Below are 23,974 nucleotides of genomic sequence, written 5' to 3' on the forward strand. Positions count from 1 at the left end.
AGTACAAGATCAAAATGATCTTTTTTTAAATAAGTTACTCTATCATTTTGCTAATTGAGTTAGTTTATCTAATGTTGTATCAATTACTAGGTAAGTTGTCATTATTCAAACTTTAAAGTAATTAATCACTTAAATACAACATGAAAGAATAATGATGATTCTAACAATGCACGACCGGTCGACTGCATAATCCATTCACACATTTTTTGTGCACTGCATATATCCCATATATTACAAGGTAAGCAAAATTCTATAAATGTTAGATGATCAAACTAAAAAAAGAACCAAGGTTATATTCTCTTGGTTTGAAAAATAAAAAAGAACGGAGGGAATAAGTTGCATACAAGAAAAATATACCTTGATATATAAAACGAGTATATTATATTCTTCCACACATTATTTATACATTTGAACAATTAAATTTGTCTATAAATCGATTTAATTTAAGACTAAATTAAAACTCGTACTGGATCACAAGTGGCTACCAATATTTTATACTTGACCATTTCACATACAGCTAAGATCTGTATATTGTTCATACATATGACGTTACATTGTAAAATATTGAAGCCCCTCCTACATTAGAATATATATGTTCATCAACTTAATCTCAACTTTATTTCCTACCTAGCTAGCTTCTACTTCGTATAATTTACTCAAATAAACCATTTATAAACATATTAATTATGTGATATATTCTAATTAATCGCATTGTTAAGCTAAGCAAATTAAACTACTGGTTTTATATATACTTGATGCAAGGAGATTTATGGAGGAAAAAAGCGACGAGGGCAGTCCATTTGTGGGAGTAATTACGACGACTATGAATTATAATTATTCATTACGAACATTGCCATTTGTTTTTGGAAGAGTTTTAACGAGTTTAGTGGTTTTTTCGACGTTTGGAGTTGCATTTCTTGTTTTGTTCTATTCTTCAAGTAACAATTATGGGCAGTTTTTACCAAGTTTGGGGCGCTTCTCTTTTACACAATATGATATCAATGGCACGGTGAGCTCTTTGTTTGTTTGTTTGTTTGTTTTTTTTTTTTTTTTTTTTTTTTTTTTTTTTTTTTTTTGGTTTTTGATTGTTTTCTTGTTCTTTGTTCAAATAATATAGCAAAATATTTAATACCTAGTATGTCGTAAAATTATTCCCGGCAATATTATGTTAAAATTAAAAGGAGATTAATCTAGTTATAGAAATATGGATCTTTTTAACGAGCGTCCTGAAACGTTAGATAAGGAATAATTTTATTAGTTAAAATAGTACAACAATATTAAGTTAGGAATGCATGATAAAATCACGAGTCGTTTGGTGTAATTAATGTTAATTTTACTATAATATTTTCACTTTTAATTCTCTTATCTAACGCTTTGGGGATGCTCATTAGCTTTTACCAAGAAATATATAGAGTCAATTCAATATATGAAGTTAATCTACAAAGTTAGATATATTTAACTAGTCAATTCAATAACATTGACTATTTTGATAATGTAATGAACACATTCAATGTTATATTGTATGGTAAAATTTATAATACATTTTATTTGATGTAGGTTAAAACTTAATTAAAAGTAAACTCATGACTTGAATTAATTTTAAAGCTATGGACTTGTTGTAAATGAAGGTTATAGATGAGTATTATGAGTTGAGGAAGGTTCTAGAAGCGGCTTCAACAAAGGACAAAACAGTAATCTTAACATCTTTGAACGAGGCATGGGTAGCACCAAACTCCATGTTTGATATCTTCTTAGAGAGTTTCAAAATTGGAAATAATACTGCCCCGCTACTCGATCATTTGCTAGCCATAGCCATGGATGAGAAGGCGTATAATCGATGCCGGAAATTGATCTGCCATTGTTATTTTCTTAAGAGTAAGCAATCGTCTGAGATGGCTAATGAGGCAGGGTTCATGACCCCTATGTATTTGGAGATAATGTGGGAAAGACTTGATTTTTTGAAAACTATTTTAAGCTTGGGTTACAACTTTATTTTCACGGTAAGTATTTTCTTTCAAATATTAACTCTTTGTATTATTAACATTTTACGTATTCTGATAAGAAAGCAAGAAACCAATGTATAGTAGCGTGGTATGCAAATACGGAGTAATTCTAAAAAGTCAACTTTATTACGAAATTCTTTTGACAGAAACTTCATAAGACTTTTTTTTAAAAAAAAAGTAAAATATGGGGGAAATTACGAACAATCTTCTCACACTTTATTAGAATTATTGAATTTCAGAATCGTATAATATAACATTAAATATATTATACTCGTCGTCCTATAATAATAATAATATTATTATTAATATTATTTTTTTTTGTTGTTTTTATTATTATTATAATTATTATTATTATTATATCTCAAAAACAAAAGTCATACAACCTACAATAGGGAAGCCGAGATACAATCTGGGCCCCCACTCCTCTATTATTATTATTATTATTATTATTATTATTATTATTATTATTATTATTATTATTATTATTATTATTATTCATTCTTGAGGTTAGTACTTTTTTTTTTGAAGGCTCTTGAGGTTAGTACTTAAGGACTATTCTCGTGAAGGGTATTATCTTGGCCTCTTGGGTATGTAACTATGTATTGGAATTTAAACAATATTATTAAATTTGATTTAATACAATTAAAATTGAATTTCGTTGTTCAAAAACTAATTTTTACTCTTTACTTATTAATTATTTTTTTTAATTTTTTTTTTTCATTCTCATATGTATGTCGTAAGAACATTTTGTTATGTTTAAAAAAAAAATAAATCTAAATTGTAGTTTTAAAAAAAAAAAATGAAAAAAAACCGAAAAAAATGAAAAAAACCAAAAACTGATAAAGAGAAAACTGAAAAACTCAAAATGAACAATTTGCTTAGCTGCTTATATATAGTCCAAAATAAATTAATGAATAACAATTTTTATGTAGCACTTTAAACTCTTTTGTTGGATCAATCACATTTAATTAAGTAATTATAATTTATACTGTTTATATCACAGGATACAGATATTATGTGGTTTCGAAATCCATTTCCACATTTCACCCCAGATTCAGACTTCCAGACCTCATGTGATCGATTCAATGGCAGGCAATTCGACATACAAAACCCTTCAAACAACGGTTTTCTTTTCGTAAGATCTAACACTCGCACAATCAAATTGTACAAATTTTGGGTTTCTTCAAGACATGCATATCCTCCTACACTACACGAGCAAGATGTTTTCAGTAAGATTAAAAACGGTACATACGTGAGAAAGCTTGGGGTGAAATTTAGGTTTTTAGATACAAATTATTTTGGTGGGTTTTGCCAAATGAGCAGAGATTTCAACAAGGTTTGCACAATGCATGCTAATTGTTGTACTGGGTTGGATAGGAAAATAGCTGACCTAAACACTACACTTGAGGTTTGGAAGAATTACATGTCCTCAAATCATTCGATCCCTACTAATTGGAGGGTTCCAAATCAATGTCATATGTGATATTCTTCAATTAACTTTTAGATGTTAACACATTGGAATTGACTTCAAGAACTTTTGTTAAGGTGAGAGTTTAGTATTTGTAGTTGTTATTAATTAAATGAATAATTTGCTTGTTTTGTCTATATTTATATACTTGTTGTATAAATTAAATAGACAATTCAAAATAATCATTAGGCTTCCTTTAACAAATAAAGTTACCCTTTTTTTTTATCTATCTATTTATTTTTTTTCATTTCCACTCTATGAGTTAAGGAATTAACTTTAATCATCTAACACATCCATCACTATTTCATGTGGTCCTAATATTTTGTTTGTAATGCTATTTTTTTTAAAAAATCAACTTATAAATTTCCACACTAGGGTCAAATAACTAGAGTCAATATCTAGGGGGACTAGGAGAACTTGACCTACAGGTCACATTCTAGTTTAGCGTATACTACTGGTTGGTAGGGCTAGACCGCGTCCAAAATATGTTGGAGGCCCGTGCTAATTTTTTAAATACTCTCTATATTTATTATATACAGTTATACGGAGTATAAGGGCATGTTCACATTTACTTAATTTTGGTTTAGTTCAATTCAATTCAGCTCCAATCATTTCAATTTAGTTCAGTTCAGCTCCAATTAGTTCAGTTCAGTTCAGCTCTTAATTTCCCTCTCTCATAAAATATTCATTTCAGTTCAGTTTAGTTCAGCTCCAATCAGTTCAGTTCAGTTCAGCTCCAATCAATTAAGTTCCGTTCAAATCAGCTCAGTTCAGTAAATGTGAACATGCCCTAAGTAACTTAATTAATTTGACTGGAGACGTATGTATGTTATTGTAGAACATTGACTAGCATTATGTAAAATTATAAATTAATATAAATTATAAGAATTTAAACTTTATATTTGAAAATTGTATATTAGGGTGATTCCAACAAATGACCATATGAGTACATGACTATTTTTTTTTCTTCTTATGTATATGTATCACTAAGGGTATGTTCTCATACGATTATCTTCAGTTCAGTTCAGTTCAGCTCTAATAAATTCTGTTCAGTTTTGTTTAGTTTAGTACCTAATTTCCTTCTCTTATAAAATATTCATTTCAGTTCAGTTCAGCTTTAATAAGTTCAGTTCAGCTGAGGATCTGTTCACATTTACTGAACTAAACTGAACTGAGCTATTTGGTGCTGAACCGAACTGAGGTGAAATGAATATTTCATAAGAGAGGGAAATTAGGAGTTGGACTGAACTGAACTGATTGGAGCTGAACTGAACTGAACTGAACTGAAATTAAGTAAATGTGAACAGACCCTAAGTTCAGTCAATGAAAACAGGCCCTAAGACTAAACAAAGAAAATTTTGTGAATTTATAATGCAAAAAATCAAAATGGTACTTAAAAAAGCAGAGTGAGTATAATCCTATCATGCATTGCTTCATACTTATAAAAATGTAGATATAGATAGAACAATAATGTGTCAATGCTGTTAATATAAATAAATACTTTTAATAAAATTAAAAGTACCTAAAGCAAAAAAATAGATAGAACAATGTGTTAATGTTATTAATAAACACACAATTATCATTATATGTCTAATTTTGAGACCCTTATGAATTAATTGAGGACCCTATGTCGATCACTTTACACGCCCTCATAGATGGCCTTGAGTCGGGTAGACCCTGTTCTTTTGACTGCTGTGGTCTACTATACTTTACGGAGTATAAATTAGTTACTTTATTTTGTTGACATGCACCTATTTTGCTTTGTTTTGTCAGAAGCTCAAAAGAACAGGGTCATTAAGAGGTTACCTTACGTGTTATGTCCATGGGCATAATACGCAATACGTTACACTAGCTAGTTGGTGAGTGGTGACGTACCCTCACTACTCTCTCTCCCTCCTCTCTCTCACTCACTTAGAATCAAAACCCTTGATAAGAATAAGATTATCTATGATTTGAAACAACGAATGCAATCAATCAAGGAATTAGAAATCCCATTAACAAAGTAGTGACTACATACTTACGAATAATAGTCAAAGAAATTCTGCTGATCTACTGGTATACAGTATACTGATTGGAGGAACGTGTGGTTATTATTTAATTTGTAGTCATTTATTCATGCAAGTTGCTGAATAATAATACTAATAATACAGATAAAATGAATCATATAGATACTCTATTATTGGCGTTTGGCAACTAAAAAAGAATCATATTTTCTACAAAAATATTTTCCAAAATATTTTATCCTTTCTAGATTGTATATATTTTACCATACTAGAACTTAGAGCCCAAACAACCATTATCAAATATTCAAATAAATATATAAACTCAGGCAGATGAAAGAATCAAGGGAAAAGACTACTTTATTATGGTGAGTTTTTATTTTATTTTATTTTATTTTACATATTTATTAATTGTTGCTTTGGATTTCAATTAGCGAATACTACTCATTCTGTCTTTGAAAGTTCTGTCTATTTGAACGGTGATGATAAACTCACAAGAAAAATCCAAACTAGGAAGAATTTTGTTTTTGTATGTTATTTGAACCTTTATGTTCTATATATAGTTTTAATTATGTTTATTATTTATGGAGTATTGTACAAGGCATATATATAGTCAAATAATGGCATACACGCATAGAATGACAAAATAGAACAAGCAAAGGGTCTATTATATTGACAAATGACTATGGATAATAATGTATGACGGAAATTCTTTAATACCTGTTTTGGTAAGTTTGAATGTTCATAAGAAAAACATGTCTATCTATGTATACTTAGAAGCTAATTTTAGCGACTAGGTGGAATGCTCTATAATCTATATTCTTTATCCTTGTCTTATGTCTTTTTCAATCCTACTATCATAATGATAGAGTATGCGTAGTAAAAAATATTCTAAAGCCTCAATCATAAGCTTAAGTTTTTGGTTAAATTGATCCTTTAACATGGTATCAGAGTTAGCGTGTCATAAAAGTCGCGGGTTCAAATCTCATCCACCCCCCACTTTCAAGTGGAATATATATATCGTGCAGGGTATGCGAAGGGCTCATGATGTATCCACATTTCAAGGCCAAAGAGCTCTTAATTATATGAGGGGGCGAGATAAAGTATAAAACATATTCCTGAGGTTCAACCATCAGCTAGCCTAACCTTTTGGTTGAGATGGTGCTCTTACGTACACATATATAAACCGATCCTGGATTTCAATCATAAGTCTAACTTTGGTTTTCCTAAGTAACATTATTTTTCTTTAAAAGTTTGATATATCGGGTAAAAAACTTGTGCAAGTTGTGTAAGAGTGATAGATATGGATCTGCATCGTATTCCAACACTAAATAGCCATAATAGCAAGAGGTAGGCCTAGAAAATTAGAAATAGCACTACCTACCGACTGCATTGTAGTCATACTCCAAGTTGCAAAATAAATTGATGTGTCATTTATGAATAATCGACTAAGATAGCAAAAAGGAATAAGCATACCATGGATGATGGACCCCATAAAAGAAATTTTAGGGCTATCAATAATACCCCCAAAATATCAACGTAAGAGTATGACCATATATATTAATATTTCCAAACATATAATCATTAAAATTAACTTCACTCTTTTATATATTTTCAAAGAAATTTACATTTCAAGTTTCCTTTTCAATGCGCACTTCTTCACACTTTTCTTTTCATTGTCTTCCGATCCCCATCACTTTTATATACTCTCTCTTTCAAAACAATTTACCGTTTAACCTTTTCCCTCTCATACCTAATCAATAATCACCTAATGTACGATTAAAGTCTTGGAGGTGATATAAAAAAACTACTTATTGAAAGTATATACATGATAAATCATGTATGATAATAAAAAATTTTCTAAAGAGCGTGTGTGTGTGATTGGTGTGAATGATGTAAATTATACTTTGTAAATATAATCTTATCTCAATTTTTTACTACTTTGTAACTATAATTTGATCTCATCTTCATACCTTTTGCATAATATGCTTTTCTCTCATCAATTATATAACATTTGTATAATAAATTGGATTTTCTCCTAAAGTTTGATGAGAAATTAAGTACACTACCAATACCGACATTACTATTTGGTTTAATTCACACACAATAAAAAAAGAGTTTGATGTTGTTATCGTTTCAGTTATACATGAATCCTTCATTGTATATCAAATTACGCCGTCATAATTCATAAACCAATAAAATACTTTAAAATTTAAAATTACTGAGGATATGAACCAATACAATATATATAATGAAATTAATTAAATTATAAGAATCATTAATAAAACAATACTTTTTTCAAAAATTTATTTTTTAGGGGTCTATTCACATTTAATTAATTTTTTTTCAGTTTATTTCAACTCCTAATTCCCTCTCTTCAGATCAGTAAATGTGAACATGCCCTAGGTCCCATATATATTTATAGAATTTTTTTTAATGACAACTATAAGAGTCGACTAAAAAAATCATATTGCAAAGGCTACTAGGAAAAACAAAAGAATTTATCAGGAAACTATTAAAATGACGTGTTCAATATTGTAGAACTAAAACTGGTCCAATATGACCAGCAATATTTTAGCTAGACTTGACCTTTTCATATACACCTACAGTACAAACTATACTATATATATTAAGTACACATAATATTTAACGTTACTTTGAATTTTGTTTATCCTCTCTCAAATATTCCATATGCTTTGGCATGTTTTTAGTGCATGATTCCCTTTATTGATATTTTTTCTTAGCTTATTATCTTCTTATAATTAATTAACTCAAAACTTTATTTATTTAAACCAAGGCAGGGTTATGTGTTGGTTAATCAACCATCTAGTGAAAGCATAAAATTGTATTAGTGTGGTTTTTATTACGTACAAGAAGAGTTATGGAGGAGGGGAAGATTAGTGATGAGCGTAGCCCAATCATGGGAGAGATTACGACGACGACGGTGGCCGTGAAGATTGATGATTATTCATCATCATCAACAAAGCCTTTAGATTTTGCTAGGATTTTGAAGAGTTTATTGGTATTTTCGACGCTTGGAATTGCATTTTTGGTCTTGTATTATTCTTCAAGCGACAAAAATGGGCAGTTTGTACCAAGTTTGGGGCGCTTATCTTCTTCTTTCTATGGTGATGATAATTATGCCGTGGTGAGTTTCTACCCTTAGTCTCTATTGCTCGGTTTTCAAAATTTAAGCTTATTTTAGAATTGAGTTTGTTTAACTTAGAGTCGTTCCCCATTAAACAAGTTAAGATAAGTATCAATAAGTTCAGATAAGATAAGTTTAGGAAAAATAAATTCAGATAAGTTGTGATAAGGTTAATTAGGACTACCCAAGTTTAATTTATAACTAAAGGGCTAATAAGTTCGGATAAGATCAGATAGATTAATATAAATTCAGATAATATCAAATAAGTTTTAATAAGTTCAGATAGTGAAAATCAGTGAATAGAACACATCCTTAATTTTCATCGTTAAAAATCAATATCTGAAATTTTAAAGACGGTACAATATATTTAAATTATGTTAAACATTGGTTATCATACTATTAAACTTGTCCATTTCATAATATGTAATTTAATGACCGGTCCAATGTATCATACGTATAATGAATTACTTTGCATATGACTAAAATAAAATACTTTAGAACATTGGATCGATATACTTATTTTCACAATATTTGAAAAGTAAACACACATATTTTGACAACAAACGTTGATAATTGTAGTAAAACTATGGACTTATTTTTATAATCATACCTTTAATTCATACATGTAGGTCAAAGATGAGTATTATGAGTTAAGGAAGGTTCTAGAGGCGGCTTCAACAAAGGAGAAAACAGTGATATTGACAACATTGAATGATGCATGGGCAGAACCAAACTCCATATTTGATCTTTTCTTAGAGAGTTTTAGAAATGGAAATAATACAGCCTATCTTCTCAATCATTTGGTTGTTGTAGCAGTCGACGAAAAGGCGTATTTTCGATGTCATGAGTTGGGACAACTCCATTGTTACTATCTCAAGACTAATGAGTCATCTACAATGGCTCATGAAGCTAGGTTTATGACTCTTATCTATTTGGATATGATGTGGGGAAGACTCGCTTTCTTGCGAACTATTTTAAGCTTGGGTTACAACTTTGTTTTCACGGTAATTATTCTAATCTACACATTAAACATATATGCAATTTTGGTAGAATATTGCGATCCCAATTAATCATACGTGGTTTGTACACACGTGTTTGTTTTATTGGTGTGCTTCTAAGTGCGCATGCAAGTGACAATTTTCAATAGATTGAAAAATATATAGATGTTGCACAATAAATGTTACATGATATAGCAATTCATGTCATATTAATTTTGTTTTCTTTTTACAGGATACCGATGTTATGTGGTTCAGAGATCCATTCCCACATTTTACACGTGATTCAGACTTTCAAACCTCGTGTGATCACTTCAACGGCAATGAATTTAACATAAGCAACGCTCCCAACAATGGATTTGTTTTCGTAAGGTCTAACAATCGTACCATCAAATTCTACGATTTTTGGGTATCCTCGAGACACACATACCCTCGTTTGCATGAACAAGATGTTTTTAACAAGATAAAAAGTGGTGATTTTGTAAGGCAACTAGGATTAAAACTAAGGTTCATGGATACAACTTATTTTGGTGGGTTTTGCGAAAGAAGTAGAGATTTTAATAAGGTTTGCACAATGCATGCTAATTGTTGCATTGGTTTAGATAACAAAATAGCTGACCTTAAAACTATACTTAAGGTTTGGAAGAATTATTTGTCCAATAATCATACGACACGTCAACCTGCTAATTGGAGGGTCCCACATAAATGCCATATGTGATGTATTTTCATGTTGACTAATTGGGTTATTTTTATAGCCTTGAATTTGATTGTAGGTTCGTGTACATGTTTTTCTTTTATTTATTCTTCCTCCAGAAGAGTGAAGTAGGTGAATTATTGTATCAATTATAATTTTTTTTTTAACTTCTTGAATCTTACAGTTGTAACAAAATGATAGATGAGTTGTAACGTAGTTATAAACTTATTGTTGATCAAAGTGATGATATTTATTTAATCTGATATCAACATATGTTATGTCATTAGTCATTTGCACCATTTCATCAATTGTATACAATGAATTTAAATGCACGTGACACATGTTTTAGATTCCAAAAACAATTATCTCTATCTATATGTAAAGTATACTATTAGTTATTTTAGGCGTCCATCAAATTATATAATAAAAAAGGTGGCTTATAATAGAAATATATATTTTGTAATTGAATAATTTGACTCAACCAACAATAGAACAATTGACAGTTAAATTTTGTTAGGCCCTATTCACGTACTTCACCTTATAAAAATATTCATAAAAAAAATTTCAGTCAAGTAAAATAAATTCAGTTTAGTAAAATTAAGATTTAATAAAAATCAGTAACCGTTAAGAAGAAATATAAAGCCTGTCATATACTTCATATGAGCAAATCACGAGAAGAAGAAACTGGATACTAGTATTTGAATTCGGGAACAAGAAATGCAACGGAGATTAATTGCTCAAACACAAATGCTAGAAAATTTTCTTTTTCAAAGATCTTCTTAGGGAGCGTCTATTTACCTGATTTTTACTTATCTGAACTAATCTGAACTTATCAACCCTTATTAGAATTTATTTTAGTTATAAATTAAACTTGGATAGCCCTAGTTAACCCTTATCACAACTTATCTGAACTTATCTTATCTAAACTTATCTGAACTTATTAACCATTATCTGAACTTATTAACCATTATTTAAACTTATATGAACTTATTAACCCTGAAATAAGTGGAAATATAGTGAACAGCCTAAAATAGTCATAGTTTAATTTGTTTTTTCTAATCTAAATGGGTTTATGTTCACTTTAAATGCTCATCATAATCATATATCTATCAAACCATTCACCAATCTTCTTTGATCTCGCTCAAGGCACAATTGAAAGGACCACGTACACTCAAATATTTTTCTTTCAACCAACAATCCACGTTATCAAAAAAAAAAAAAAAAATAATAATAATTAAAAAAAAAAAAAAAAAAAAAAAAACCAGGCCAAGCTAGAGAAACGCCAAGTGTTAAAACTCACATATTATCTTCCCATTAATATTAAGTAACAAATATATATTACTGCAAAGGAAAATGATCAAAAAAGAGTTAGGATCATATAAATTTGTTTTCTTTGTTTCCTTTCTCATTATTTTAATTTTACTAGGGGATTACATTGGTATATATGTATATGTTCCCTTTACAATACATTTCTACTAGTATGAAGAGCAATAACCCAATTGCAACACAAATGAATAATACCAATTATTCAAAAAATTGTGTTAGAATATTAAAAGTAGTGATGTTATTCTCAATATGTACAATTTCATTTCTGATGTTGTACACTTATGCTCCGTACATCAATATTAGCCAATTTATATACATTGAGGGTTACGACGATGAACCATTCATACCACCATCTGAAAGTGAACTCGTAAGTGATTGATATTTGTGTCTAATTTCTTCTTTGTTTAATTTGTACGTGTTTGATATTAATTTTGCGCGATGATATATTATATTGTATGATGTATATTTTAATTTGTATTCAGTAGCCTAATTAGATAAGTATCATAAATTGGTGCAAATGGTCGCTCCCCAAACTTTCTGGGTTAAATTTTATTTAAACTAAATAGGCATGTATCTTATACAGAGTATTATAACTAAAATTAATTTAATTTATTAAAAAAATATTTTATAATCTTGATCAACAAATGTAAATTATTGGAAATAAATCAAATAATAATAACAATCAAGGGAGTACATTTGATGAAGGAAACCATTATCTGTTTTTTATGGTGTTTAGAGAGCCACATGAGCGGTGGTGAGAATCGATTTCAAGATCTTCTGGAATCGGGAGGAAAACTCTAACCACTTGAGCGCAGCTATCCCTCACTCTTAGGAAACCATTATCTGATTCTATTTAATGTATTTGTTATATTGTTAAAGTTATATTTCATTTGTAGAAGACGTATATGTCTTTCTATTATCAAAATATATTTTTTAAAAAACTAACAATAATAATCCAAATTATTATTATTATTATTATTATTATTATTATTATTATTATTATTATTATTATTATTATTATTATTATTATTATTATTATTATTATTATCAAGCAAAATATATTTTTGGTCATTAATATAAGCTTGAGAATAAATTTATTAATTTAATCAATTATTTTTTAAAATTAACATTAGTCTAAATTCACTAAAATTATTTTTATTCAATAGAACAGTTGCATAACATGCCTCTATTTTGATTTTTCCATTTTAATTCATGCACTTACTAAAGATTACTAAAACAAAGAAAAATAAGAAGAATTGGTGTAAGCTAGAGATCAAGAGGTAAATACTTAAGGTAATAAGACTTTTTTTTCCTCTTAGAACTAAGTAAAAATATATATGAGTGTAAGTTATTAGTTGATAAACCAAAGAATAAGTGAATAATTCGTTTAAGAAAAAGGTAGATCGATATGAGATAGCAAAACAATCAAATAAAATGAATACACACATATGTTCGATGCATTATTTCTGTTTTTCATAGTTTGTTTCTCATGGGGCATTATCGTGAGTAAATCAATAACTTTTTCATTATCGTGGGCTCCACAATTGAATAAAATTTGTTTCTCACCATGAGAAACTGGGGCATCCTCATTGTTACGATCATTGTTCAATTTCATCCATTAATTGTTCTTATGTATTATGTATTTCATTAATAATGGTTTGATCAAATTTTAAGGTCCATGATGAGTACTATGAGCTAAGAATTCTTCTAAAGGCAGTAACAATGAAGGATAACACAGTGATCTTGGCATATTTGAACGAGGCATGGGCAGCACCAGACTCAATATTTGAAATCTTTTTAGAGAGTTTCAGAATAGGCAACAATACAGCTTACCTTCTCAACCATTTGCTGGTTGTAGCTATCGACAACAACGCCTATACTCGGTGCCAGACGCTAGTCTCCCATTGCTATCTCCTAAGATCAAATGCATCATCGACATTGGCTCATCAAGCTAACTTCATGACTCCTAATTATTTGGATTTAATATGGAGAAGAGTGGCCTTCTTGCAAACTATTTTGACCTTGGGTTATAACTTCATTATTACGGTAATAATCATAACTACTTTTTCCATTTACTTTAACAGTTTTACCCCTGCAATAACACTTTTAGTTGCAACAATTTGAGTAAAAGTGAAAGAGGAAATTAAATATTATGTTTTACAAAAATGACACATTATTATTACTGCGTTCGTGCTTTGACAAAATAAACCTATCTATAGTACTTAATATTGAATATATATTTTTTGTTTTACAGGATAGTGATATTGTGTGGTTTCGAGATCCACTTCCGCATATAATGACTGATAATAATTCAGACATCCAAGTTTCATGTGATTGGAACCGTGGAGATGAATATGACTTGAACAACCTTCCCAACGTTGGGTTCCTTTTTGCAAGGTCTAACAATCGCACGATCAAATTCTATGAGTTTTGGATATCCTTAAGGCACAAATATCCCAATTTACATGAACAAGATGCATTTAATCAAGTAAAACATCAACCTTCTTTCAGAGAACTTGGAGTTAAAATAAGGTTTTTAGACACAAATTATTTTAGTGGGTTTTGTTCACCAAGTAATGATTTTAACAAGGTTTGTACCATGCATGCTAATTGTTGTGTTGGGTTAGATAGCAAAAAAGCTGACCTAAAAACTACATTAGAGAATTGGAAGGCTTATCATTCTACAGGTATTAATCTCACGGCCGTGTCACAACCTTTTCATTGGAGTGTTCCTAAAGAATGTCACATATAATGTATTTGTACGTAGATGAATGTAATATACATTCAGGTGTACGTTATAGTCGGAGTAATTATAATTAATAAGCTTGTTACATAGAAATATATTTTTTCTATATCTTGCATTGAATTGAATGACATCTTAGAGATCGATTTAGGTGGAATTTATGCCAGGCTTATATATAGGTGTACAACATTGAAACAGACCAAATTCATGTTAAATTTTGAGAACCATCTTAAAATTACATGTAAATGGTGCAATTAAAACTAACGAAAAAAAAGAGGTAGTATCTATTGACACCGAAATTTTGTTGATTATTAGGCGTCAAATATATGTAAATAAGGAGATAATATATTAAAAAAAAAAATATAAAGAGGGTCATTTCTAGGGTTTAGTTAGGCTCAAATGGAACAAGTCACGAAGACCTCATCTAGATCTCCTCCCTACGACCAAACATTGTACCCTAACCCTTTGAAGAGAGAAGTCAAGAGATCTACAAGAGTTGTTCACCACAATTTATCAATGAAATAATTGTTCCCGTATATTTTTTTACCTCTTTATTTGTAGATTGCAAGTTTGAATTTTTATGGTTTACAATATCCATTTTAATTAATGTAATAGTGTTTCATAGTAATTCAAATACATTATGCAATATACACTTTTAATTGAATTGAAAAAATGGGTTGATGTTTTGAAGGTATTCTTAACTAAGCATTATTGTAAAGCTAGGCTGGCCACTTGACTAGTCTATTATGGCTCAGACTATCTAAGAATACTTATGGAACACATCTAGCTTTATAGACTTGTTCTTTTGGACTTATTTTGTTACTATGTTATATAAATAACAACGAATTGAAGTATATCAAACTGTGTTAGTTCACTTCGTTATACATTATGAGATAGAACGAGTATATATTTATCAATTATCATATTATCTGTCTTGTTAAAAGACTAACTCAACCAAAGACTTAAAAATAATGATTCAAGGCCTAATTTATATACTCTATTCACCCCCCAAAGTTGACACCCCTATATGGGGCTTTTAACACCCAACACTATACATTCAACTTAATAAGAAATGTGGATGAGATTTGATCTGATGACCTCTTTGTCACGATTGCTACATCGTTAGAGGCATATAAGCAACAAATATTGCTTAAAAGGTAATATAATCAGCAAAACAAAAGGTATAGGATCAAAAAAGTTTGTTTCCTTTTAGTATTTATTTTTTATTCCTTTCATAATGTCTTTGTTTGGGGTAAGGAAGATTCTATTGTTATAAATGTATAATAACCCCTTCACCTCTAATAATTTTTTTTTTACAAAAAAAATACATTATTGAAAGTGGAAGAACAACCCAATTACAACGAAAATGAAGTATAATTATAAAAACAGTAACTCAAAAAAAGTACCAAATTATGTTAGAATAGCAGTAGTAGTGCTAATGTTACTGTCAATTTGTACAATTTTATGTCTAATGTTGCACAATTTTGATTCGTACCTCAGTTTTTCTCGATTTACATTTTATGAAGGATCCAGTGAATCTTCCTTACTAACCCCTGGAAATGAACTTGTAAGTGATTTTTGTGTTTATTAGTTTCTTCTTGATTTGTGCTTAAAATTATTATTATTATTATTATTATTATTATTTTTTGAAAGAAGGCTTAAAATTAAGTTTGCGCCATGATATACTTGTTTATTTTATTTTATATTTTGCGCTTTGATTTACTTTGTTTTATAATACTCCGTATGTTGTTTGTACTTTGTATATACTTTAATTTTTTAAATTCGTATATTGCAGTATCTTTTTTATTTTTTTTTATTTTTAAAGTATATTGCTATATCTTAATCAATAGTAAATAAATTAGAATTGGATCGGAATCATCATATATTTTTATCCCCGTACTTCCTCCAATTTTTTTTTTTTAAATCTACCTATTCTTAGTATCAATGTGTTACGTCTAAGTGTTTAAAACAGATGTCTAGTGTATACATGTCTCTATGCAACTTTTTCTTTCTTATTATCCACCAAATTCCTCAATATTATTAATTATATTATTAATTATAAATAAATTATTATTTATAATTATAAATTATTAATTATTTTTATATATACTGTAGTATTTATTACTTTATTAGCAATTGTTAACCAATACAGAGTATTATTAATAAATAATATACCTTATTACTACGGATCAGGGAGATATCGTTATCATTATTACATATTTTATTACGTTTTTTTTTTTTTTTATCATTAATTGTTGCTGTATATATATTTCATTGATAATGATCTGAATATTAATTAAGGTCCATGATGATGAGTACTACGAGCTAAAAAATCTTCTAAAGGCGGTATCAATGAAGGATAATACAGTAATCTTGGCACATTTGAACGAGGCATGGGCAGAACCAAATTCATTGTTTGATATCTTCCTAGAGAGTTTCAGAAATGGTAACAATACAGCTTACCTTCTCAACCATTTGCTGGTTATAGCTGTCGACGACAACGCCTATACTCGGTGCCAGACGCTAGTCTCCCATTGCTATCTTCTTAGATCAAATGCACCATCATCGGCATTGGCTCATCAAGCTAACTACTTGACACCTAATTATTTGGATATGATATGGAGAAGGATAGCTTTCTCGAAAACTATTATGACCTTGGGTTATAACTTCCTTATTACGGTAATAATATTATACTCCGTATTTCTTAAGAAATTTATAGAGAATATAGGGAATATCCGTAGAATATATAAAATGTCATGTATTTTATATAAGATAAAAATGACACATTGCCACATTCATCACGTACGTACCATTGCATACTAAATCTTTTTATTTTCTCTTTTTTCAGGATATTGATATTTTATGGTTTCGAGATCCATTTCCACGTATAATCACGGATGATGATTCAGACATTCAATTATCAAGTGATGCATACAATGGTGATCCGTACGACATGAACAACTACCCCAATGTAGGGTTTCAATTTGCGAGGTCTAACAATCGTACAATCAAATTCTACGACTACTGGTTATCTAAAAGATACTTATATCCAACAAAACATGAACAAAGTGTTTTCAACAGGATAAAATTTGATCCATTTATTGAATTAATCGGGTTGAAAATACGGTTTATGGATACGGATTACTTTGGCGGGTTTTGTACACCAAGTAGAGATTTTAACAAGGTTTGTACCATGCATTCTACTTGTTGTGTTGGGTTGAGTAACAAAATTGCTGCTCTAAAAACTTCACTTGAGGATTGGAGGAGATATTTATCTTCATATCAAAAGGCTAATTATACACAACAATCTTCTCATTGGAGATTCAAATGCCGACGTTGATTGGTGGGTCTAATCCGTTGTTCTACTTTTTGTGTACCATACGACACATTTGAATATGCTCTGCACTACTTTGATAATACTTCTTATATTTATTGCATTATTGTTCTATTACTAAAGATTATTAAAATATGAATATTATATTCACCATATAATGCTAATGTCAACCAAAAAACTTGTAGTATGCTCATAAGCAATCATCATTAAAATTGTGGGTTCATGGAATTTGGGATACACTCACTAAATCCAACAGTAATTAAACCAATCCTAAATACAACCAAATTGTAATTTAATTTTGTATAAAGTAGTTAAACCAATCTTAAATAAAAATTCTCAAGTTTTATTCTATTCATCCATAATTCGTTTGTGCCCTAGCTAATATCTCCTTCCTATGTCTACTAAGTTACTAATTAGAGATTGGAAGTGAAAGAAACAGGCTAGTACTTTCTCTGTCCCTTTTTTTTTTTTTTTTTTTTTTTTTTTTTTTTTAATAATTTTTTTTTATCTTTTGTCTCAATTGACTTTTTACGGTCTCCAATACATGTTTTAAAATGTATATAATTTTTTTTTAAAAAAAAAAAATGCGTAATATTATAAAAACATGATATTAATAAAATGTACAATGAGATGAATCTAACATGCAAGACCTCACATTATGAGTTTATGACTACATTATATCTTGTTGGTTGATGAGAATTTATGGTCAAAGTTTTAAAAGTTTGACCCATTTGTTTGGGATGGGGCAAACAAACAGGGACGGAGAGAGTAAGAGTGTTCTGTAACCAATAATTTATTGAGATTAATGGGTGGCGGTGCTTAATTATAGCCTTAGTTTCTCCAGGTCATGTGATAACAACGTTGACTTTAAAGTGTTTATGTATATACGTACGGGAAAAGAAAGATTACAATTAGAGAGTGATTAGAGTGGACAATAAAATAGATTATACAATTTACAAATTATTCAACCATTTTTCAAATAAATAAATAAATTATTTAACTATGTTTGAGAACATAATCGAAATCTAAGATTGTTATACAAGTAGTACAGCACAAAAGCGTATTATATGATATCTATTTTATCTCAGACTTTCAACACCACTCACTAATTAAGATTTTAACATTAAGCACATTGCACATACAGCTCATATATGTACGAAATTGCTCCTTTTATATCTCAATAAATTCGGTCAACCAAATTAGTTGGTATATTTGTTCACTGAATGCACATGTACATGATGATATATATTACTCCGTATATATAGCTTCTTTTATCAGTAGAGCTTGATAATATAGCTTACAAAAGTAACTTAACATCTCACAACAAACCATTGTTAAATCTGTCTTATCTAAGACATATGGTCTACAGAATTTCCAAGTCGTGAAATCTTTTTATATTTTAATTATCGTAATTGAACTATTAAAGACTTAAACAAGATATGTGTACATCTTAATAGTAAGCATGTGCGTTAAGATAAATCATTTGTCAATTCATAACGTAAAGAAGCTAAGGTACTTAACTATCTTAAGTCATCCTAACATTATTTTAAAAAAATTAAAAAAATAATTTAGAAAAAAAGGAGTCATCAGTTGACACTCTAAGGATTGAATTATAAAGAAGGGTTAGAGGGACTAGCATTTATATTCCATGCATATAATGATATAAACTCGTAGCCATGACGAGTTCATCATCAACAATGATGCCCTGGAAATTTGCCATGCCGAGTAAATTCGCGGTGTTGATCTCAACACTTGCATTTTTCATCTTATACTGCTCTTCATGCCACAACTATGGGGAGTTTCTACCTAGCTTCGGCCGGTTATCTCCTTCCTACAATCGTTTCAATTTATCTTCGTCAGTTGTGAGTCTCGATCTCTTAATCACTCGCTCCCTTTCTTTTAAATTTTGCATTTTAATTCAAATTTAGTGATATATAGTAGTTTTATCACATGATTGTTAATTCAAATTATACTCTCGGTGTAGACCAAGTACGTACATAGTAATTATTTTCCACATATTGTACACTTTATACCTTAAAAGTACTCTATTAACTAAACTTATATATGACCTTGCAATCTTGCATATATGAATTTGATCATGCATATGTTAAAAAAATAAAATAAAATTAAATTAATTTTTTTTTATAAAAAAAACCGTACTTGGCATAGGTTTATATTCAAGTACTTTTCAAATTAAAAGATCATATTTATATACTACTTCGCAATTTCGTATTATACTTGTGTGATTGAAATATATTAATTTTGATAACCCATGATTGTTCTTTTTGTTAATTTTGTATTTTCGGGTTTACTTAATTTTAAAAAAAAACCATATTATATTTTTGATTTTTTTAGTCCAAAACATAAACTATAACATTGTTTATACGTCAAAATAAAAAAATTAATGAAATAATGTTACTCGTACAACTTCTATTAGCTTATTATTAAATACAATTAAGTAGATTATTATTGCGTACACACAAGCACTTTCATTTCAATGATGCAATATGAGATATGGCAATATTCTCAGGCCAATTGAATCAATTGAGTATATAATTTTAATTAAGCCATTAGAATAGGTTTTTCCAAATGTTAAGATTGTTGAAGGATATAATACAACTATAATTAACTTTAATTTTATTTATTATTTTTAGGTCAATTACATAATAACATTATATAAATCAATAAATAGATTTTGTTTTTAAAACTACACTTCACTTCTTTGTAACTATACTTGTAAGATCGAGTAACATTGTTGATTTGGCGTTATTACTTATTACAATAAAACTTTGAAATACACACCTGTCATTGTCTTAAGAAAATTAAGACAACCAACCAACCAACAACTTACTAATTAACATTTTGTTTAATAATATGGATTTTAAATTTTAAGGTCCATGATGAGTACTATGACCTAAGAAATCTTCTAAAGGCAGCATCAATGAAGGAGAATACAGTGATCTTGACATACTTAAACGAGGCATGGGCAGCACCAAACTCGATATTCGATATCTTCTTAGAGAGCTTCAGAAATGGTAACAATACAGCTTACCTTCTCAATCATTTGCTGGTTATAGCAGTCGACGACAACGCCTATACTCGGTGCCAGACGCTAGTCTCTCATTGCTATCTTCTAAAGTCAAATGCATCTTCTACATTGGCACATCAAGCTAACTTCATGACTCCTAACTATTTGGATATGATATGGAGAAGACTAGCCTTCTTGCAAACTATTTTGACCTTGGGTTATAACTTCGTTATTACGGTAATTCTATCTATCTCCTTACGAAACTCTCCAACTAATTTTTACTCGTACTTTTTAAGGAGTATGATTTTTATTAGTTGACACATCTGGACTTCAACAATTTTCACAGGTTACTTTGACTTTTATCTTGTGATTTCTAATATATTAAAAAAAAAAATTATAATTTTTTTTTTGAGGAAAATTAATTATCGATTAATTAACTATGTACAATTTTGTTAGATTATTCATCCCAATATAGGAGTATATGAATACAGTTATACAGTTTTGTTAGATTCATCTCAATATAGGAGTATAATATGAATTCAACTATCAACTTTTAATAATAATAGTTACATATTGCATATAAAATTGAAGATTATAGCTATTATTGATGTATATATATGTTTGACATTAATCATCTATTGGTAAACATACTTGAAGAAGATGTATGGATGCCTAGCTTTTTAATTACTAACTAGTTTTTTGGCCCGTTCAATGCACGAGTTGTTACTTGGGCTAATTATTTTCATATGTAGGAAGATTGTTTCATTTCTAAACTTAAAAGAAAAAAAAGAGAGAGGCTAGAACCGTGAAAGAAGATGAATGAATTTAGTTAAATATATACACGTGAAGATTGTGGGATATAAAATGACATATTATTTTAAATTATATTTAAAGTCTAGGAGATGAAAAGACAATTTTTATTATAATTTATATGTTTATGTAATGTGTTTTAATTATAATTTATATGTTTATGTAATGTGTATTAATTAAAACATTATTTTATTATGGTGGAAATGAAACACTTCATTTTCTTACTTGAATTTGCAAGTTGTATAATACATAAAGACTTAAACATAAATATTAAGAGAGATGACATGTGGCATATGGGGTGAATAGTGATTTGTGAATTGTGATGTCATGTATCATATGAAAAATTTGTGGTTTGTCTTTTTAAATACTAATAAAGTATAGAAGTATAGATATAGATAGATTAATAAGTTTTACTCCATTCTAGGTCTTGATTTAATTAAGAAAGTCAAATGTGTTATTTGATATAGGACCACCTTAGATGAGACTTTGGAGTAAGTGATTTCATAATTAATAAATAAATAAAAATGAATATAAACAATCCATCTTTCTAATACTTCATATTTCTTGAATTGATTAAATTAAACAATCTACTTTGTACAAAGTTACTCATATAATGGTATAAATGGAGTATTAAAAAGATATATGGAGGGATTGACGTGTCTCTCTTAACAAGAAAGAATCGAAATAATTAAAATTTCTTGTACAAAATACATACTCGAACTTAAATAAATCTCTTCATACTTAACCTTCTACTTCATGTCTTCATTATTCTATGGAATACATTTATTATTAATTGTCGTATTTGCTTTTCATAATGTTTGACAGTTAAATTTTTCCGTTTATATCTAACAAATCTTAATATTGACTTGAAATTTCAAATTGCAGGATACAGATGTTATATGGTTTAGAGATCCATTCCCACATTTTACTCCTGATTCTGACTTTCAAACATCATGTGATCGATTCAATGGCAGGCAATTTGATTTGAACAACTTTCCCAACGTTGGGTTCCTTTTCGCAAGGTCTAACAATCGCACGATCAAATTCTACAAATATTGGGTATCCTTAAGACACAAATATCCCAATTTACATGAACAAGATGCATTAAACAAAGTAAAACATGAACCTTCTTTAAGAGAACTTGGAGTGAAAATAAGGTTTTTAGACACAAATTATTTTGGTGGGTTTTGTTCACCAAGTAGAGATATTAACAAGGTTTGTACAATGCATGCCAATTGTTGTATTGGGTTAGATAAGAAAATTGCTGACCTAAATACGGCGTTAAAGAGTTGGAAGACATATTTTTCTACAAATAATCACACGGCCGTGTCACGACCCTTTCGTTGGAGAGTTCCTAACAAATGTCGCACGTCCTTTGGTGTTTAGAGAGCCACAAAGGTGGGGTAAGAGAAACAATCCCAGAATCTCCTGGGATCGGGAGGAAAACTCTAATAACTTGAGCTATCCCTCACTCTCGCACGTAATGGATTTGTAATTTTATTATAATATAATATTTTTGTATCAACGAGCCACAATGGCACACCATCACAAATAGGGGTGGATGAATTTATTCTTGTGATTAATCGTACACGGATCATACTTTATGTCTGTTAACCACTAGTCAAGGCCTCATACATATATAATGGATTTGTATGTAGATGAATATAAATTACAATAGTAAAAACAAGTATGTAAGCTCAAGTGTATTAATTTTTATTTTATTTTATTTTTGACAGAGCTCAAGTATTATAAATCATACAATTTTTTATTTATTTTTTTTTTAATTTTTTTTTTTACATGGATGATAAGGTAAACTATATAAAATATATAAATAGTGTAAAAATAAAATATGAGACGAAGTACTTGAGAAACAAAATTACCCTGCATACGTAGACGTTCAATGCATGTGATACATTTCTCCCACAATTTGGTCATAGAAATGTAATTTGTGTTTCTGAAGAATTAGAGAGAAATAGAAAATAATCACAATAGAATTGCTTGCCTTTCATTGATTTACCTTGGGAAATATATAGAGCTACAATATCAATCCTAGTCCTAGTATCATAAGATATCTTAGGATCTTTGAAAAATAACTAAAATAGAAAAGATAATTATATGGAAAATATTCTAAATATTCTACCAAATCACACAAAGATATGATATGATCTCAATACCCCCCCCCCCTCTCAAGTTGGAGCGCTCGGATCGTAAGTGCCCAACTTGGAAAGAAGATAATCAAACTGTGCTTTCCCAAGAGCTTTTGTAAAAATATCTGCAAGCTGTGAAGATGTCGGAACATGAGATGTAGAAATCCACCCCTCTGTAATCGCATCACGAACAAAGTGACAATCAATCTCAATGTGCTTTGTCCGTTCATGAAATACCGGATTCTTTGCAATGTGCAGAGCTGCCTCATTATCACAAA

General features: G+C 29.3%; 2 protein-coding genes and 3 pseudogenes across 4 annotated transcripts; all 5 read left to right on the forward strand.

The window, feature by feature from the left end:
• The first annotated feature begins 769 nt into the window (after positions 1 to 769).
• LOC145557958 (uncharacterized protein At4g15970 pseudogene) lies at positions 770 to 3,486 on the forward strand (annotated as a pseudogene).
• A 2,186-nt stretch (positions 3,487 to 5,672) lies between these two features.
• Positions 5,673 to 10,640, forward strand: LOC145560164 (uncharacterized protein At4g15970-like). 2 transcript variants are annotated; one of them, XM_081621427.1, is made up of 4 exons: positions 5,673 to 5,839; positions 8,269 to 8,619; positions 9,249 to 9,623; positions 9,850 to 10,640. In XM_081621427.1, exons 2-4 carry the CDS (start codon positions 8,353 to 8,355, stop codon positions 10,330 to 10,332), a joined length of 1,125 nt encoding a protein of 374 aa, XP_081477553.1. In that variant the 5' UTR covers positions 5,673 to 5,839; positions 8,269 to 8,352; the 3' UTR covers positions 10,333 to 10,640. The 2 variants fall into 2 exon arrangements, with proteins under 2 accessions (XP_081477553.1, XP_081477554.1); XM_081621428.1 differs by having other exon boundaries at positions 8,273 to 8,619.
• Positions 10,641 to 13,302: 2,662 nt separating this feature from the next.
• On the forward strand, positions 13,303 to 14,386 carry LOC145557959 (uncharacterized protein At4g15970 pseudogene; annotated as a pseudogene).
• Positions 14,387 to 15,743: 1,357 nt separating this feature from the next.
• On the forward strand, positions 15,744 to 17,717 carry LOC145557960 (uncharacterized protein At4g15970-like). Its single transcript, XM_081619129.1, has 4 exons — positions 15,744 to 15,748; positions 15,878 to 15,944; positions 16,679 to 17,056; positions 17,226 to 17,717. Exons 1-4 carry the CDS (start codon positions 15,744 to 15,746, stop codon positions 17,715 to 17,717), a joined length of 942 nt encoding a protein of 313 aa, XP_081475255.1.
• Positions 17,718 to 19,387: 1,670 nt separating this feature from the next.
• Positions 19,388 to 23,423, forward strand: LOC145557961 (uncharacterized protein At4g15970 pseudogene; annotated as a pseudogene). The gene is made up of 3 exons (XR_014092343.1): positions 19,388 to 19,573; positions 20,605 to 20,976; positions 22,435 to 23,423. The product of XR_014092343.1 is annotated as an uncharacterized protein At4g15970 pseudogene (transcript).
• The last annotated feature ends 551 nt before the right edge of the window (positions 23,424 to 23,974 follow it).

The sequence above is a fragment of the Chenopodium album genome, chromosome 9 (assembly GCF_948465745.1).
Source record: "Chenopodium album chromosome 9, dcCheAlbu1.1, whole genome shotgun sequence".
In the NCBI taxonomy this organism is placed as follows: Eukaryota; Viridiplantae; Streptophyta; class Magnoliopsida; order Caryophyllales; family Amaranthaceae; genus Chenopodium; species Chenopodium album.